Source organism: Caretta caretta, chromosome 14 (assembly GCF_965140235.1).
Source record: "Caretta caretta isolate rCarCar2 chromosome 14, rCarCar1.hap1, whole genome shotgun sequence".
NCBI classification, from domain to species: Eukaryota; Metazoa; Chordata; order Testudines; family Cheloniidae; genus Caretta; species Caretta caretta.
Genome location: NC_134219.1, coordinates 16,814,740 through 16,833,018, shown reverse-complemented (window position 1 = coordinate 16,833,018; position 18,279 = coordinate 16,814,740). Strand labels below are relative to the sequence as shown.

The following is an 18,279-nucleotide window of genomic DNA, read 5'->3' as shown; positions in this document are numbered from 1 at the left end:
TTGAGTGGGTGTGACTTCCGACGGCTTTCCTGCTGCTATGGTCAAGCTGCATGTACTGTAAGCTGGGCGTAGCCATCGGTCGACATTGCCGGGCATGTCTCTAACTCCACAAGCACCTTGGGCTGGAGGTGAACCTCTTCAAAGCCTTTGTCTTTGCTATGTTAAGCTGCAACGTCCAACCCTCCTGGGCAGCGTCACAAGTCAAAGCGCTTGATAGGACTAGTGGTGGGAAATTTGCCGCATGGTTACGATGAAGAACAGCTTAGAGCAGGGGACTAGGAGGTGGGAATCTTGTTTTTTTGTTCTTATCTCTGCCGCTGAATTGCTGTGCTGGGCAAGTCCACTTGCTTTTTCCCCATCTGTTACATGGGGATAGTGGTGCATGAGTCAGACCTGTTGTGATCTTTGGGTAGCACTTGAGGACTCTTGCATGGAAGTCCCTGTAGAAGTGTGAAATGTTGATCTCTAGTACCATATGGCTGAGGAGCGGGGGCTCCCACTGGCCCTCTGGGAAGTGCTTAAAGGAAAGGATTCTGCATGTCTCTCCTTGCGACAAGCACTTAAAGAACTGATGTGCCTCCAGGGGGTCTCCGCGGTGCACAGACCCATTAGCGGTTATCTGCAGTAAATCCATGAAATGGCCATTACCTCACCTTCCCCCTAGAGAGGAAACCGATCAACCTCCTCCCCTGTGCAATCAGCAGTAAGGGCCAAGAAATCTAGGGTCTCACTTTTTTTTTTTCCTCCCTCCTCCCCGTTTAGCCTGAGTAACTCCTCCTGTTTGAGATGTCGTCCAGCGATAAGAACGGGGGCAGCCGGTCGAGCACCAGCAGCAGCCGCCTGCAGAGCAGGAAGCCGCCTGACCTCTCCATCACCATTCCACCAGTGGAGCTAGAGGAGGAAAGCAGCCAAAAGGTGGTAAGAGGGGGGATCCCCAATGTCCCAATGCCTGTTAATTCCCAGGGACCCTGGAGGGTGTGTTTGGGGGCAGAGGAGGTTGTAACAGTGGTAAGGGACTAGGGAATGCTGCTCCTCTGGGAGCAGGGTCGAGCCCTGTTCCCCAGCCCAGCACTCATCTCCTGTCCCATTCTGCTGCTTGATTAGAGCCCTGAATGCTGCCATTTTCCAGGCTGCTGCCTAGCTGGCTGCTCAGAATGATCTCCAGGGGGTTAGTTGTTCCCCCCATTAGCTGCCCATTATGAAATGGCTTTACAGAGCTCCCTCCCCACAGCATTGCTCTTCCTCCCTTCTGCCAAGGGCTGGAAGCAGGAGCTGTCTAAGGGGCCTGGGATGCGCCAAAGGGTAGGCAGATGGGGTGCTGGGGGTGGGGGGGGCTCAGTTTTTCAATTGGAATTCTTGAAGCTACTCCTTGCTTCCCCATGCCAGCAGAACATCTGAATGTGGGACCCCTCTGTCAAGCTCTTAATTTAATTTGAGGTCAAACACAGGGCATGCCCTGCGAGAACCCAAACATATCGGTAGGAGGTTGAGCCCTGGTGAGAAGTAGGTCAGTCTCTTGGCTGACCGGCTCTGTTCCCGCTGCCTCCCTGAACAGTGGGTTGCAGGGGGATCCCAGCCATACACAGAAATGTGTTCCCCTTCCCAGCTCTGCTCCTAACGGCTTGGCTCCCCTTCCAGCCTCTGAAAAACCCAGTGTATCAAAAGAGCGTGAGCCTACAGGAGCCCAGAGGGAAAAGGGATGAGAACATGTTGGAGAGACGTCCCGGCTTCCACAGACAGACCTCCCTGTCCCAGAGCATCCGCAAGTAAGGAGCGTGTGGCACTGGGTGTCACAGCACCACGTGTCGGACGCTGCAGCACCTGGCGCTAGGCTGTGGGGAGGGGAGCTGAACAGATTTGGCTCCCTGTTTTTCTGGTCTCTGCCTTGGCTGCAGCAGACGTGCTGCGGGACCAGGCGTGGAGGTCGAAGCTGCGTGTGTTTAGAATCAGGAAGTTGAAATAAGTTAACCAGGTCTTGTGTTGGGTTTTCATCTGTTGTGTTTTGCCCAGCTGTCCGCTTTTCCAGGAACAATGCCAGTCTCCTCCCTTAGAATTCGAACTCATGCTTTTCACTGACCTGCGTTTCTCTGTAGTATTTAATCACAGGCGCATTCACTTGTGCTTCTGTTTCAGCACCAAGCTAACAAGCCTGTTTCCAGTGTGGTGCAGGTACCGATGCTGTTGCCAAGAGGTTTGAATTCCTGGCATCCTCTGCTACTGCGGGCCTGGGCCCCTCCAGAGCCGAGGCTGACAACTGAGCTACATTATGGCCTGCGTCTGTGGGTGAAGTGGCTGGGATCAAAGAACTCCTTTCTCCTGTAGTGTGAACGCTTTGAACGTCACGTGCACCTTGCGTGTTCTTAGACCCTTAATGCCATGTCCACCCTGCCATTGTGTATTGCGTTGCAGCACAGGGAGGCACGTTGGTGCGAGCTGTCATCTAGCTAGCATGGCTAAAAGTAACTCTGAAGATGTGATGTTGCAGGCTTCAGCCAGGCTATAAAAGCACCCCGGACATACTTGCATTGCTAACCAAGTTCAGGGTCTGACCCACTGCATCTTCGCCGCTGTTTTCAGCGTGCTCGCACAATTAAAGCTAGCGTGGGTACGCCTGCCTGAGGCTATGTCTACACCGCAAACCACAATCAACGCAAGTTGCGGTGGCACGCGGCTGCTGCAGTTCGTATGTCGCTGAGGCAGGCGTGTCCTCGGCTGCTTGCGCCTGCACTGCGTGTAAATTGTGATGCCAGCATGCTGTGCACCATCGTCCAGCGCAATGCCTTTTGGGGCACCGTCGCAATGTTTTGTGTAACATTAGTAAGGGTTCACCCAGAGATCTCTGGGAGCAAGGGGCCAAGTACCCAGCGTGCAACTCTCTGGGTCCCATAAGCCCATCCGTTTCCCATCATTTTTGTGCCTTGGTTTAAAACAATCCCACAAATCCACTCCATGCTTTTCAGGCTCTGGCAGAAACCCTGGAGCCCACAGAGTTCTGCACTGTTCTTGTGTACATCCTGCATGCGCTACGTTCAACTCGTCTGACTTTCAGACCCTCAGGAAGTACCCCAACAACCAGGGACATGAGGCTATCTCGGAGGACAGTTGGCTGATGGACATAGTGAGAAACAATTCAGGGTTGCTTGCCGTGTTCGCGAAACGAGCACTGAGCGTTGGGATCACATTGTAATGTAGGTTTGGAATGACAAGCGGTGGCGGCGGAACCGTTGGATGTGACAGGTCACCTTCTTGGATCCGTGTGCAGAGCACACCCCAGCTCCCCAGCACAGGGACACCAGAATAAGAGCTGCATTGACAGTAAGAAGCCTCGGGCTTGGTTCTGACCCAAACACAGCGCATGGTTAATTTGTGTCTCCACTGTGTGGTGGAAAAGTAACGATTGCGCTCTGTAAGTTTGCAATGGGAAAGCATTTTGGCATTGGGAAATTCACAGTGGCGACCACTCTCATGCAAGTGTATAGCCCCATGAATCATATCCTCTTACGCAGGACTGAGACTCTCGGCAACATGCAGGAGCTGCTAGTGGATGGATTTGCAGCAGTGGGGTTCCTGAGCTGCAGTGAGGTGATGGACAGCACTCGTATCCCTATTTTGGCACCAGCCCACCTTGCTACAGAGTACATCAACAGAAAGGGCTACTTTTCCATGATGATGCAAGCGTTGATCAATCACCAGGGATGCTTCACCAATATCCATGTAGGTTGGTCAGAGAAGGTGCATGATGCTCACCTCTTTAAGAACACGGGACTTTCCCAAAAGCTGCAGGCAGGGGCATTCTTTCCTAACTGGTGGATTACCGCTGGCGATGTTGACATGCCAGTGGTGATTCTGCGGGACACAGCCTATCCCTTTTGCTCCCATGGCTCGTGAAGCTGTACGCCAAGAGTTTGCTGTCTGAGGAGACCCATTATGTGCTGGTGCGTTTCCTGCTTCTTGGCCTGCTGGAATTCCCATGCCTTTTTCCTGTCCTCTCTATATCTTTCTCCATGTCGTTGGTCACGTTGGCTCTCCAACCCACTTTGTTGATGGGTGGATGCAGCATTGGCTTATAGGATCTCACAGAACATGTCCTCCCTGGTCCTCATCTGTCTTCTGCTCCTCCACAGGGCCAGGCATTCTGTGGGTGTGGATGGGTCATCCCTCAATGCCTCCAGGTCAGAATAGACCCATGTATCGTTACATTTATAGTCACAACAGAAAGGGAAGAATCAACGTCAAAACTCCCTCCCCTTATTCCCATAAATCCTTTTAATGAGAAATGCCTGGGGATGGTTGTGCTACGGAGCGCCTCAGCTCAGCACCACCCCAGCCATGGTGAGTACGGCCTGCAGGGGCAAGGAGTTGGTTTTGTGTTTCATGAAGCGACAGAATTTCAGCCCCTATTCAGCATGGGTCTGAGTACAGTGCAAGGGCAGTAAATATTGGCATTGGCTTTCACAGGGTGTGGTGGTTTTTATCTGATATTTCACTTGGAAGGGGCACAACAGACCAGTGAGCCCAGCTGCTGTTGGCATCTCGAAGCCGCCTGAGCCCATATGCCTCTGGCCTGTCTCAATGGTGCTAGCTGAACTCCTCACAGACTGGCCTGGGAAAGTGTCCTTCCGCAGCCATGCCTAGAAATGTTAGGGAGAGGCTTGCCTCCATGGCCATTTCATCAAGATCTCTCCAGAGGGTATGAGGGACGTCCATCTCTGTACACAAACTGCTCCTATCCTTCTCTCCCGTCTAACCCAGCGGCTGCCTGCTCTTCCCTGCTTGTTGTACTGTTACCTCTTCTCACACAACGAAAAGTCAGGACACCAGCTTTAAATTTAAACATAGTAAGGAAAAATGTATGCACACACTTCCCCAAGCTCCCTTCCCCTTCATCTGCGGGCTGATCCGCGCTCACGTGGCGGGACTGGCTAGTCTCCAGCAGAGTATTCAATGGATCCTGGCGAGCAGCACGGCTGGAGTCCCCTGCTGTGTGCCCGTGCCCATGCCCAACCCACCCCCCATCCATGACAGGGATCTCCATCCCTGGCTCCTCGGAGGCATCGGCAGTGCTCTGTGAGGTGCTGGTGCAATCTCTGTTGAGCAAGGCATGCAATTTATTGTAAAAGTGTCAGACCTCCGGCACAGCACCAGCTTGACTGTTGCCCTTCCTCACTTTGTGGTATCCCTGACAAAGTTTCTTCGCTTTCACGCGGTCCTGCTGCTGATCCCTGTCTGTGTCGGAACTCTTTGTCTGCATCCCCTGTGCAACCTGCTTGTAGATGTCCGCGTTTCTAGAGCTGGTCCCTAGTTGTGTCTGCACAGCCTCTTCTCTCCCCAGGCCTGGGAGATCAGTCTACTCCAGGCACACTAGCTTGTCTACTGCCTCGTGTGCATGGAGTTGGAATGGTCATCTGGGCAGCGGCACGCTGTGTGATGAAGTGGGATTTTCTGTAATATTTTTATGAATCTCTTGTGTGCCTCTCCCCACCCCGTTCTCCTGCTGGTAATAGCTCACCTTAAGTGATCACTCTGGTTACAGGGTGTATGGTAACACCCATTGTTTCATGTTCTCTATGTATATAAATCTCCCCACTGTATTTTCCACTGAATGCATCCAATGAAGTGAGCTGTAGCTCACGAAAGCTTATGCCCAAATAAATGTGTTAGTCTCTAAGGTGCCACAAGTCCTCCTTTTTCTTTTTGCGAATACAGACTAACACGGCTACTACTCTGAAACCTGTCATTATGCAAGGCACTGAATTTAGCCATATGGAGTGGAAATCTATCCACTTCATGAAAAATCTCGTACAGATACAGACAGACATTATCTTCCTTTCCAAATGCAAACAGACGGACATCATACCAAAAGGACTGAAGGTAAAAAAAAAATCCATTACAATCTACATACCACACAGACTATGCTGACAGCTTGTGCCACACGCTCTCAAAGAAACTGCGGAACCACCTGATCAACATCCTCTACAGCAAACAGGGAAAGATTAAGAATGAGCTCTCAAAACTGGATACTCTCATAAAAAAACAACCTTCCACACAAACTTCCTCATGGCTGGAGTTTACAAAACTAGACAAGCCATTTACAACACACACTTTGCTTCTCTACAAAAGAAAAAGGACACTAAACTACTGCATGCCACAAGGGGCCACAACAGTGGTTCCCTTAACCCATCCAGCAATATTGTTAATATATCCAACTATACTCTTAGCCCAGCAGAAGAATCTGTCCTATCTCGGGGCCTCTCCTTCTGCCCCTCCACCCCCACGAACATGATACAGTTCTGTGGTGACCTAGAATCCTATTTTTGATGTCTCCGATTCAAGGAATATTTCCAACGCACCTCTGAACAACATACTAACCCACAGAGACCTTCCTACCAAGACTACAAAAAGAAAGATTCTGCGTGGACTCCTCCTGAAGGTCGAGACAGCAGACTGGACTTCTACATAGAGTGCTTCCGCCGATGTGCACGGGCTGAAATTGTGGAAAAGCGGCATCACTTGCCCCATAACCTCAGCCATGCAGAACACAATGCCATCCACAGCCTCAGAAACAACTCTGACATCATAATCAAAAAGGCTGACAAAGGAGGTGCTGTCGTCATCATGATTAGGTCGGAATATGAACAAGAGGCTGCTAGGCAGCTCTCCAACACCACTTTCTACAAGCCATTACCCTCTGATCCCATTGAGGGTTACCAAAAGAAACTACAGCATTTGCTCAAGAAACTCCCTGAAAAAGCACAAGAACAAATCCGCACAGACACACCCCTGGAGCCCCGACCTGGGGTATTCTATCTGCTACCCAAGATCCATAAACCTGGGAATCCTGGATGCCCCATCATCTCAGGCATTGGCACCCTGACAGCAGGATTGTCTGGCTATGTAGACTCCCTCCTCAGGCCCTATGCTACCAGCACTCCCAGCTATCTTCGAGACACCACTGACTTCCTGAGGAAACTACAATCCATCGGTGATCTTCCTGAAAACACCATCCTGGCTACTATGGATGTAGAAGCCCTCTACACCAACATTCCACACAAAGATGGACTACAAGCCATCAGGAACAGTATCCCCGATAATGTCACGGCAAACCTGGTGGCTGAACTTTGTGACTTTGTCCTCATCCATAACTATTTCACATTTGGGTACAATGTATACCTTTAAATCAGTAGCACTGCTATGGGTACCCGCATGGCCCCACAGTATGCCAACATTTTTATGGCCGACTTAGAACAACGCTTCCTCAGCTCTCGTCCCCTAATGCCCCTACTCTACTTGAGCTACATTGATGACATCTTCATCATCTGGACCCATGGAAAAGAAGCCCTTGAGGAATTCCACCATGATTTCAACAATTTCCATCCCACCATCAACCTCAGTCTGGACCAGTCCACAAAAGAGATCCACTTCCTGGACACTAGCCTGCTAATAAGCGATGGTTACATAAACACCACCCTATACCGGAAACCTACTGACCGCTATTCCTACCTACATGCCTCCAGCTTTCATCCAGACCACACCACACGATCCATTGTCTACAGCCAAGCTCTACGATACAACCGTATTTGCTCCAACCCCTCAGACAGAGACAAACACCTACAAGATCTCTGTTAAGCATTCTTACAACTACTATACCCACCTGCTGAAGTGAAGAAACAGATTGATAGAGCCAGAAGAGTACCCAGAAGTCACCTACTACAGGACAGGCCCAACAAAGAAAATAACAGAACGCCACTAGCCATCACCTTCAGCCCCCAACTAAAACCTCCAGCGCATCATCAAGGATCTACAACCTATCCTGAAGGACGACCCATCACACTCAAAGATCTTGGGAGACAGGCCAGTCCTTGTTTACAGACAGCCCCCCAACCTGAAGCAAATACTCACCAGCAACCATACAACAGAACCACTAACCCAGGAACCTATCCTTGCAACAAAGCCCGTTGCCAACTGTGTCCACATATCTATTCAGGGGACACCATCATAGGGCCTAATCACATCAGTCACACTATCAGAGGCTCGTTCACCTGCACATCTACCAATGTGATATATGCCATCATGTGCCAGCAATGCCCCTCTGCCATGTACATTGGTCAAACTGGACAGTCTCTACGCAAAAGAATAAATGGACACAAATCAGACGTCCAAGAATTATAACATTCAAAAACCAGTCTGAGAACAGTTCAATCTCTTTAGTCACTCAATTACAGACCTAAAAGTTGCAGTTCTTCAACAAAAAAACTTCAGAAACAGACTCCAATGAGAGACTGCTGAATTGGAATTAATTTGCAAACTGGATACAATTAACTTAGGCTTGAATAGAGACTGGGAGTGGATGGGTCATTACACAAAGTAAAACTATTTCCCCATGTTTATTCCCCACCCCCCACTATTCCTCAGATATTCTTGTCAACTGCTGGAAATGGCCCACCTTGGTTATCACTACAAAAGGTTCCCACCCCCCGCTCTCCTGCTGGTAATAGCTCACCTTAAGTGATCACTCTCGTTACAATGTGTATGGTAACAACCATTGTTTCATGTTCTCTATGTATATAAATCTCCCCACTGTGTATTCCACTGAATGCATCCGATGAAGTGAGCTGTAGCTCACGAAAGCTTATGCCCAAATAAATGTGTTAGTCTCTAAGGTGCCACAAGTACTCCTTTTCTGTGTGCCTCAGTTTCCCATATATGCTGCGTTGTTGCCCGGTGAGGGGAAAAGGACTGTTTGCTCTCAGGGCAGGCTCAGAGACATGGGTATTAATGCTGCCTGCCTGGCTGAGCTTGAAATGAGCCATTTTAAAAAAAAGACTAGTTGAGACCGACCTCCTGTCAATGGAAGATACAAGAAGAGGCTGGCAAATCCAATCACCCAGGGCATTGATACCTAGCCACCAAGGACCCAGCGGGAGGCAGATTTCCCCACCTCTCCTCAGGGAAGCTGAGCAACATTCCCAAGCTGGAGAACAAAGGACTGGAGAGGTGAGGGGGTAAAAGCTGGCTGCTGGAAAGAGTCTGGGCTCTAATCTGGAACCTGACCCAGGAGGTCAGACCAGAGCCTGAACAATGGCGTTCACCCAGCTTGGCTGGGCTCTGGGCTAACCAGAAAGGCCTACACTTTAACCTTCCTTTCCCTATACTACTCTAAGGACTTCACTGTGCTGCAGTTGACTAATAAACTCGACTGTTTCTTGACAACGCTGTGTGTGTGTGTCACTGTGAATGCTTGGGGAGGTGCATGAAACCCTGCAGAGTGGACAAGTCTCTAGCAGGGGCCTGTCTCAGCTGGACTTGTTGAACAGAGCTCATGGTGTGAAGCTGAAGCCCAGAGGTTCAGCAGTAGAAGGCAGTGAGGCCATATGGCTCACCCTGTAGGAAGAGAGAGACTCCTTGGGGGTCTGGCACGCTGAAGGGGTTCCTCCGAGGACTATTTCAAAGCTGGCAGCGTAGCACTGAATCTCTGGATCTATGATGCACACAACAAAGGTGATCAGCTAGGTTTGCTCATCCAGGTGGGCGATCGGGGGAAAAATCAATTCAAAAATACTCAGTTTGTAAAGGGAATGTGGTGGGCTTCCGGTCTCTGAACCCTGGGCAGTGGAGTTTAAAATTGTGTCCAGAGCAGTCACTGTTGCAGGGAATGGGGCATTGTGGGACAGCTGTTGGCAGATATGTTAGGATCGACACAGGTCATGCAGTATCTACACTCTCGCTGCGTTGACCTAAGTAGGTCCACTAAGGCTCTACACGGTTGGGGGGAGGATGGTTTTACTGCATTGTCGTAATGGGGCACTTACATGAGTCAGAGACACATTTGAGTGTAGACATGCGCATAAAGAGGTCAATGCAAAGCGACTTATGTCAACCGAATTCAGTATTGTAGAGCAGGCCCCAGTTGCAGTGTGGACAATATCCGAAGTTGCTTATAGCTCTGGAGGTGACAGTCGTGGTGTCTGAGATGTGTATGGTGTAAAAGGCTCAGAGATGGTCTATTTCAGATACTATTTTGCACTCCAATTCTGTATTTAAATGACTTGCCGCGTTCTCGGTCGTGTGGACTTAGTCCCTTTGCATGCAGTATTCCTCCAGTAGAGATGAGCACTGTGTTTCTCTCAACACTTGCTTTGGCAGGGGCACAGCCCAGTGGTTTGGTGTCAGCAGTGACTGGGAGGGAAAGCGGGAGCACTGGCAACGCAAGAGCCGGCAGCACTGCAGCCTGCGATATGGCAAGCTCAAGGCCCCCTACCGAGACATGGAGCTACCCAGTCAGGAGGTGCCCTCCTTCCAAGGCACCGAGTCACCGAAGCCATGCAAGATGCCCAAGGTAAAACTCTCAAGAGTGTGGCCGAAAACCCACTCACAGCAGGGTTCACTTGCATAATGTGTATCTTTGTGTCTCCCTTTTCTGTCTCTTACGTTCATGTGCACATGGAGCTAAAAACCAAACCTAGTACACAGCAGGAGAGTGAATTTGTGTGGGGGGGTGGAGGGTGAGAAAACCTGGATTTGTGCTGGAAATGGCCCACCTGCTGATCACTTTAGATAAGCTATTACCAGCAGGACAGTGGGGTGGGAGGAGGTATTGTTTCATATTCTCTGTGTGTATATAAAGTCTGCTGCAGTTTCCACGGTAAACATCTGATGAAGTGAGCTGTAGCTCACGAAAGCTCATGCTCAAATAAATTGGTTAGTCTCTAAGGTGCCACAAGTACTCCTTTTCTCTCTGTCCATGTGACTCTTAAGATCATAGACCCTTTGGCCAGAGGCCGTCCGTTCCGGCATCCGGATGAAGTCGATCGTCCTCGGACCCCTCATCCTGTTCTACCACCCCAGACGCCTGGAGTCCTCTCCCTAACATCTTTCACCAGTGTGCGGTCAGGCTACACCCGTTTGCCCCGTAGGAAGAGGGAGTCTGTCGCCCACATGAGCTTCAGGGCAGCTGCGGCTATAATCAAAGTGAGTTCTGCTTGTGAATGCATTCCCAGCTGAGCTGCTGCCTAGTGAACCTTCCTCCGAGACTTGTCCAGGGCACCCTTATGTCCTGTCACTTGTGCGTTCCCAAGTTCTGAACTGGAGCCCTTACTAAGGTTCTCCCAGGGCTCTACAAATGCAGTCATTTTTTCCCCCTCAACACTTAATGCAAGACAATTTTTCATTGCATTCTGGGACACTTTGCAGACCCCTACATGGTTTGATACTTTTGCAAGATGTTTTGGTTGGATGACGTACGCAATGCCTATCTACATATTGCAGTGCTTTATTTTAAGCAGAATTTTAGCTAGAAAAGCTCAGTGGTTTGAGGGAACCGTGCACTGTTTAAGAAAATCAGCACTGAATGGCAACCTTTAACATGTGGAGGTTTTCAGATTTCATTGCAAACGTTGCATGAAACCCTTGTCATGGCTGGTGTTGCTGCTGGGGCCCATTAACAGGCCTGCTCTGCACTAGAGAATAACCTGGTTTCACAGGCTGTATGAACCAGATGTAGCTCACCTTGTAGGCAGAGGTGGTTGAAAATTTTCTGACAAAACCGTTTTCCATCAGACCATGCTGATATGACAAAATCAAAACACGTTATCGGAATGTATTGATTTCACTGACCTGGGGAAATGATGAAGAACGTTACATTTTGAGAAGGCCAAAATGTTTAGACTTTGAATTTAGTATTGTAGTCAAAACCTCATAGACACCCACTGTTTTGTGTCTCACAAATTTGGAGATTTTGACTTTTGGGCCCGATTTGGGACAAAACCAGATTTCAGAATCTCTCTCAATTTTCTACAGGATGGAAAGGCCAAATTTTGATCAGCCCTAACCATCGAGTTTGGCAACACTGGCTTTTTGAGCTATGTTTTAACATGTTAATGTACATTTAATCTGCAGCAAGGGAGGTTTACGTCAGATGTTAGGGGGGCAACTTTCTAACTCTAAGGGCAGTTAAGCTCCGGAACAGACTTCCAAGGGAGGTTGTGGAATCCCCATCACTGGAGGTTTTCAAGAACAGATTGGACAAACACCGGTCAGGGATGGTCTAGGTTTGCTTGGTGCTGCTTCAGCACAGGTGGCTGGACCTGCTGACCTTGGAGGTCCATTCCAGCCCCACATTTCTCTGACCCTGACTGTGAATTCTAGTGTGGGCAGGACAAGCGTTGTGTTTAGCTCGAGGCTGGAGTTTGATGGCTGCACTTGCCTTTTTACTGAGTGTTCTAATAACTTAGTGTTATAATATTTGATCCAATGCTTATGTACTGCTGGGTGCTGGTGGAGGTGCATGCAACACTTTGCAAACTTCCACAACAGAGATCTGAAATGCTGACGGATTCCTTCTTTGGGAAATCTGTGTGCAGATTCCCGGCCATGCAGGTTAATCAACTTGATGATCAGCCCCAAAATGGCCTGCTGGTCCCCCACTATAGTAGGGCAAAGTACAGCTTTCCTAGTGCATTTCATCACCCAGTGTTTTGCCTTTTCCTCAATGAAAGGGACGTTCAGTTTTGGAGCCCTCGCCATCGAAACACAGAGGCAACAAGCGGAGCTTCCTGTATCCCAGCTTCCTGGATGAGGACATGGTGGATGCTGCAGATACACTGGACTCCTCATTCTTCAGTAAGGCAAGCATGGTTCCATGATATCCTAGCTTCACCCCCTTTCCCCTGTGGCTTTTCCCTTGGGGCTGAGTCACCAGGTCTTGGAACCCCTGTGGCTGGTGATGCATTCTGTGAGACCCCGGGCTGGCCCTGTTGAGACTCCACTCTGAGCATGTTGATGGAAACTGGGGCTTCACTTCCCTAGTGCTGATATTTTGATTGTTTTAAACCCAGTGTAAATTTTCCCTCTCTTCCCCCTTTTATTTTAAATCTTTCTGACACTGGTGCATGGCATCCCAGGCTGTTATCTTACAGGTCCCGTGCCCTAGAGAGCTTTTACTGCTTGGGACGTTGACCTTGCCTTCTATTGCCCAACACCAAATAATTCCCCTGCCATCCCAATCTCGCTCTGTTAAACTTGTTGCTTTTCACCGTTTTGGGGTGGGAGGGTTGCTTAATATGCTGGGAGCGAGTTCAGTTTTGAGTAATAAGGGGCCCAGAGGCTACAGTCTCTATTCACAAGCAAAGTGGAAAATACACCTTAATTATTGTCACCGGTTTCTCCCTACGTACATCCTATCCCACAGCAGCAGCGCTTAGCCACATCTACACTGCGGGGACTATAGCAGCGTAGCTCTGGCGATGTAGCTATGCTGGCTCAACCTTGTCATGCAGACGACGCCAAGAGAATTCCTCCATCAGCCTAGCTGCATCTGCTCCAGGGGCTAGGTCAGCATCGTTATGGCGCTCAAGGATCTAGACTTTCATATCCCTGAATGGGGTAGCGAAGACAGCCTAAGCTTTAAGTGTGGCCCAGGCCTTCAGTCTGATTTAGATTGTAAGCTCTGCAAGGCTGGGACTTTTTGTGCAGCACCTAGCCCAAAGGAGCCTCAATCTCCGCTGGTTCTTAGACATAACTGTAATAAAAATGATTTTAATAGAGCATCTCCAGCACTGTAGAACCCAGATAATCTGTGAGTTCTTTGGGCAGGGAAAGCCATGGTCTTACAAATGGGACAGGAACTCTGTTGGTGCTCGGTGAATCAATGATCAGATACCACAATGCCGTGCTAAGCATAAATCTCTCCATTGAATTAATGGTTGATCATCCCACATTGTCTCACAAGGCCCTGTCCTGAAGCCAGGTCTGAGCCAGGAGTAAGGTTGGTTGGGATGCCATCTGGATCACTTATCTGTCTGAACTAGTCCATCACGCACGTGTCTCTACTGTGTCCCTCACAGATAGATGCGCACGAGGAGATGTATTCCATGCCGGATGACGTGTTCGAATCGCCACCCCTCTCAGCTGCTTACTTCCAAGGGCTTTCTCACCTGGACGGCGCCCGATCCTCTGAGGTGGAACAGCCTGTTCTGTGAGTATTGATTCTGGCTTGGGGCTGTGCGGGCTCGGGGCTGTGCCACAGAGATTTGCCCAGTGCCTCAGACTTGACATGTGCTGTCCTAGATAGCTTCTGAGCTGACCCATTGCGCTGAATGGTGCTGGGGGGCTGGAGTTGGGTTAGATATCCAGAAAGGACTTGTCCCCATTCCTTTCCCTGGCAACTCCTTTCACTTCAGGCAATACTGGCCATGCTGTGATGAGGCCATGCTCGAAAGGGAGTAAAGCATTTAACTCCACCTCTTCGAAGGGAATTGAATTAAATGCTTCTCGCTGCAGGAAGGAAGGTGTCGGGTTCTCGGTGTCCGCAGTCCCCGGCCCCAAGAGAGGCAAGCGGATTGCTTCCAAAGTGAAGCACTTCGCCTTTGACCGCAAGAAGCGATACTACGGGCTGGGGGTGGTGGGCAAGTGGCTGAACAGGACGTACCGCCGGAGCATCAGCAGCACGGTCCAGTCTCAGCTGGAGAACACAGACAGTCACAGGTGAGGGCCGGGCTCTGGCTGGCTGGGGCGGGTGTGGTTATAATGGGCTGGGCTGATACTGGATCCTCATGCTGCCCCATATGTAAACGCTGGGCCTGGTTCTTGATGTTGACTGGTATGGAGTTACTCCTGATTGACGCCAGGGGAGCGAGATCAGGGTCGGGGCCTGTCAGTTCAGCGTGGCCCACGCTGAGTGGTTCCAAACATACGCAGCAGGGGGGCTCTATTCGCTTCAGTTCCAGTACCTTCGCGGGCCCCTCGTCTGAGCAGAGATCCTCCCAGACAAGGAGCTGCGTGGAGAGGCGGGTGGTCAGGGAAAGGGCTCTGATGACTTGACTTCTATTTTAGTGGTTATGGATGCAAAATATGCCTTGCACTGGGGTTGTGAAATACTAACTAAAGCAATCCCAACAGCAGCTCCACCAAGGCGCCTCCGAACCCAACCTACATATCCCTGTCCTGAGCCCCTCCTACATCTGACCTAATTTGCCATGTCCTGCTGCGTCGGATGTGGGCATCTCCAGCCTGCTGGTTTAATGTGAGTGAAGGTTGGCAGGGATGGAGCTGCTCAGTCTGTGAAGAGTGACCCTTGTTTGTGTTTCCCTTCCCCTCCCCTAGGCCGTATTTCACCTATTGGCTCACCTTTGTCCATATCATCATCACCCTGCTGGTTATCTGCACGTACGGCATCGCGCCAATCGGGTTTGCCCAGCACGTGACGACAGAGTTAGTAAGTTTAATCGATACTGGCTGTGCCTATTGTGGGGTCTTGGTGCTGTCTAGCCTATCGAGTCCCTTGGGCTAATGGTACCTTTGGCACTGCCTGTCTCTCTGGGGAATCCTGTCTCTAATGCCAGGACTCCAGTAGCTGATTTAAAGCAAGTCTGTTGCCCCAGCTCTGCTGAATGCCAGCAAAATGGGGATTATCCCATGCAGGCTTAATTCTCCAGCATCTCTCCAGGCATACAGTTAGCCAGGTGGCTCCCTTTCTCTCCTAGGTACCCAGGCACTGAAAGGAAGGCAGGAATTAAGCTTCCTGGGAAGATGGCCAACATTTATTCTTTCCTGTAATCTTTTTTTCTTCTCTTAACCTCACACTCTGGAAAAAGCAGCCGTTGTACTACCTCCCACTGAACATGTACAGACAGACTTGGATTTCTTTCGGTTTTAAATGGCCTCAGGAGTGATGGGGTTACCATGTTTAGTGTCTTTGTGACTCCATATCAAACGTGCTCAGTTTCTGAGCAACAGGAATGTCTTTTCCCCCTCGCTGATCACCCTGAAATCCAGCCTGGGATCTCAGTAGCAAGGATGGTCCAGTGGATAAAGCACTGGACTGGACTTGGGAAACATGAATCAAATTCCCAGCCCTACCACTGTCTTCCAGTGTGACCTTGGGCAAGTTACTTGATCGTCCTGTTTCTCCTTCTGTAAAATGAGGTAGCACTGCCCTACCTTGTAGGGGTGCTGAGAGGCTCAAATCTAATCATGATCATGAGGTGAGGCTGCATAAGTACATAGAAAGACTTGAAATGAAGCTGGTCTTCCCCTGTGGGCCAAGTTATTCTCTAAATTATACCTGGGCAACACAATGAAAGCTCCTATGTCGTTAAGGCCCTTCACTGCTCTATGAGACAAAGAGAACCCAGCCTGACTCTTGGATCCCAGGCCAAGTTTGCAGGGCTGGCAGTTGGAAAAATCCATCTTGTTAAACCTTGGGTCCTTTTTGCTGTGAATTACACTGTGTGACTTTTAAACGTTGTGCCCTCTTGGCAGGTGCTGAGGAACAAAGGTGTGTATGAGAGTGTGAAGTACATCCAGCAGGAGAACTTCTGGATTGGCCCAGGCTCGGTAAGGGATATGTCTAGGTTGTTTTGTTTTGGTTTTTTTTTCCTCTCCTCCTTTGCCCTGCAGGAAGCAGAGAGGAACGTACCCTTTAGCGCAGAGGGAAGGAGAAACAAGGTTCTAACAGCTGCTGTCCAAACGTCTCTTGCACACAGCTTTATCCAGCAGGTCAGGCCTGACCTGTTGCAGCCCCATGCTGTTCCGTCTCTAGGCTCTCTTTCAACCCCCATCTGTGTTGCTGGTAACTTTTTGTGATGTGGCTCAGCCCACTGAGTGCTATAGACTGTGACTATTCTTGGGGTACCCCGGACTGAGAGCCACCTTGTTACCCCCTAGCCTTGTCTGGGGTGCCTGGCTGTTAGTTCCTCACCCCACCAGACTTTCAGCCACTCCAGCGCTCTCCCATCTGCCTTGCAGGATCACAGCAGGTGCACCCAAGTCCCTTGGAAGCACTCCCCTGTGATATCCAGCCTCTGAAACTGGCTACACGCAGAAATCCCAGATCCTCTGTCCCAAAGGTGCAGTGTACGCCAGTTTTCCCTTAAACCACCGCTTCTGTATAACCCACAGCACTTTAATGGCACAAAAGATGGCTTGTATTGAATTGTATTGTGTTTCAGATTGACCTGATCCACCTGGGAGCCAAGTTCTCCCCTTGCATCCGCAAGGACCAGCAGGTTGAGAAGCGCATTCAAAAAGAGAGAGAGCAGGAGCGTAACTCGGGCTGCTGCGTCCAAAACGACAACTCGGGCTGCATCCAGACTCAGCGAAAAGACTGTTCGGTGAGTGCGATAGGCTGCCTATCGGCTATGGGACAAGAAAACCTCCAGGAATCCCAAGGACAGCTGCAAGACTAATGCAGACAGGACTTTGGGGTGTGTACGATGTGGGGGAGGGGGAAGACTGTCTACTTGCTGTGATTAGGTCAGGGAAGGAACCAGGAAAGATACCTGCTAGCGAAGAACCAAGAGAGTGGTGAGGCAAGGTGGGGTTCAAGTGTAAAGTGGTGCTGACCTCTGGCTTTGTCTCATGTACCATTTTAACTTGTTATAAGTCAAGCGTTAGGAATCAGGACCTCCCTTCTGATGGCTCCACTTAAGTTTCCATCTCTCTTTGTGCCTAATGGTCTCCGCAAGCTAAGACTCTTAAATATGAACAATGCTGGAATTCCACTGTGCTTACCTTATTCTTATGCTTCTGCGTATTAACACTACAGAGACCATTAGACACAAAGGAAACATAAGAGGAGCCCATCAGATGGTAAGTCATGATTCAGTTCACACCATCTCAGGGACCCAATGAACCTGAAAATTAAAACTAGACTGGATCTTTTATACCCCTGCTTTATGCAGCTCATGGGATATACACCATATTGAATCACTTTCCATGATCACAGCAAGATTAATATCTGCCTACTATGTGGCACTTTAGATCCTCTCTAATTGTGCTTCTAATTATTATCTCACATCACTTATTTCTTAATTCCTGTACCCATTCATGTGATGGGTTACTCTTTTAATGGAATCTTCCATGTTAGCTGCACCAGACATGATGAGAGAGCAGCAGGTGGTCCTTCCTACCAACTCTGCACCTGGTACTGCTCTTCCTGGCTGCATGCAGCAGAGATGACTTTAAACATTGTGCGTATAGATGCACAATGTTTACTGGTGGTCTTGCACAGCAACTGGCAGTGTGCAGGGCTCTGCACATGTGGGTGTCATGTCACATTGCTGTGCCACCAGGAGAGGCAAATTCAGTTGCTCTTTGAAGATATTTTCTTCAAGTGGGCCCACTGGATGGATAACAGCTAATGTGTTAAGCAGGGTCAAATGCTGACAACGAAGTCATGAATGATACATGCAAGAAATTCAACACACTGTCGCTTCCGTTTAAATAATATGAATTATGACTAGGGTGTGCTGCCACAGATTCCAAGATTTGTGCAATGCTTAG

The 18,279-nt window shown here is 49.6% G+C and overlaps 1 protein-coding gene across 4 annotated transcripts in view; it reads left to right on the top strand.

Annotated features, from left to right (window-relative positions):
* The window catches only part of RHBDF2 (rhomboid 5 homolog 2), an 85,773-nt gene that overhangs the window by 57,320 nt on the left and 10,174 nt on the right, over nt 1-18,279 (top strand). For 3 of the 4 annotated variants that reach the window (XM_048818188.2, XM_048818187.2, XM_075119309.1), the window contains exons 2-11: nt 763-918; nt 1,639-1,766; nt 10,144-10,336; nt 10,756-10,968; nt 12,495-12,623; nt 13,842-13,972; nt 14,278-14,481; nt 15,100-15,211; nt 16,258-16,332; nt 16,947-17,108. In XM_048818188.2, the coding sequence (XP_048674145.2) occupies nt 787-918; nt 1,639-1,766; nt 10,144-10,336; nt 10,756-10,968; nt 12,495-12,623; nt 13,842-13,972; nt 14,278-14,481; nt 15,100-15,211; nt 16,258-16,332; nt 16,947-17,108 (1,479 nt within the window). In that variant the 5' untranslated portion in view covers nt 763-786. The remainder of the gene's footprint in view (nt 1-762; nt 919-1,638; nt 1,767-10,143; nt 10,337-10,755; nt 10,969-12,494; nt 12,624-13,841; nt 13,973-14,277; nt 14,482-15,099; nt 15,212-16,257; nt 16,333-16,946; nt 17,109-18,279) is intronic. The other variant, XM_048818190.2, reaches the window with a different exon arrangement.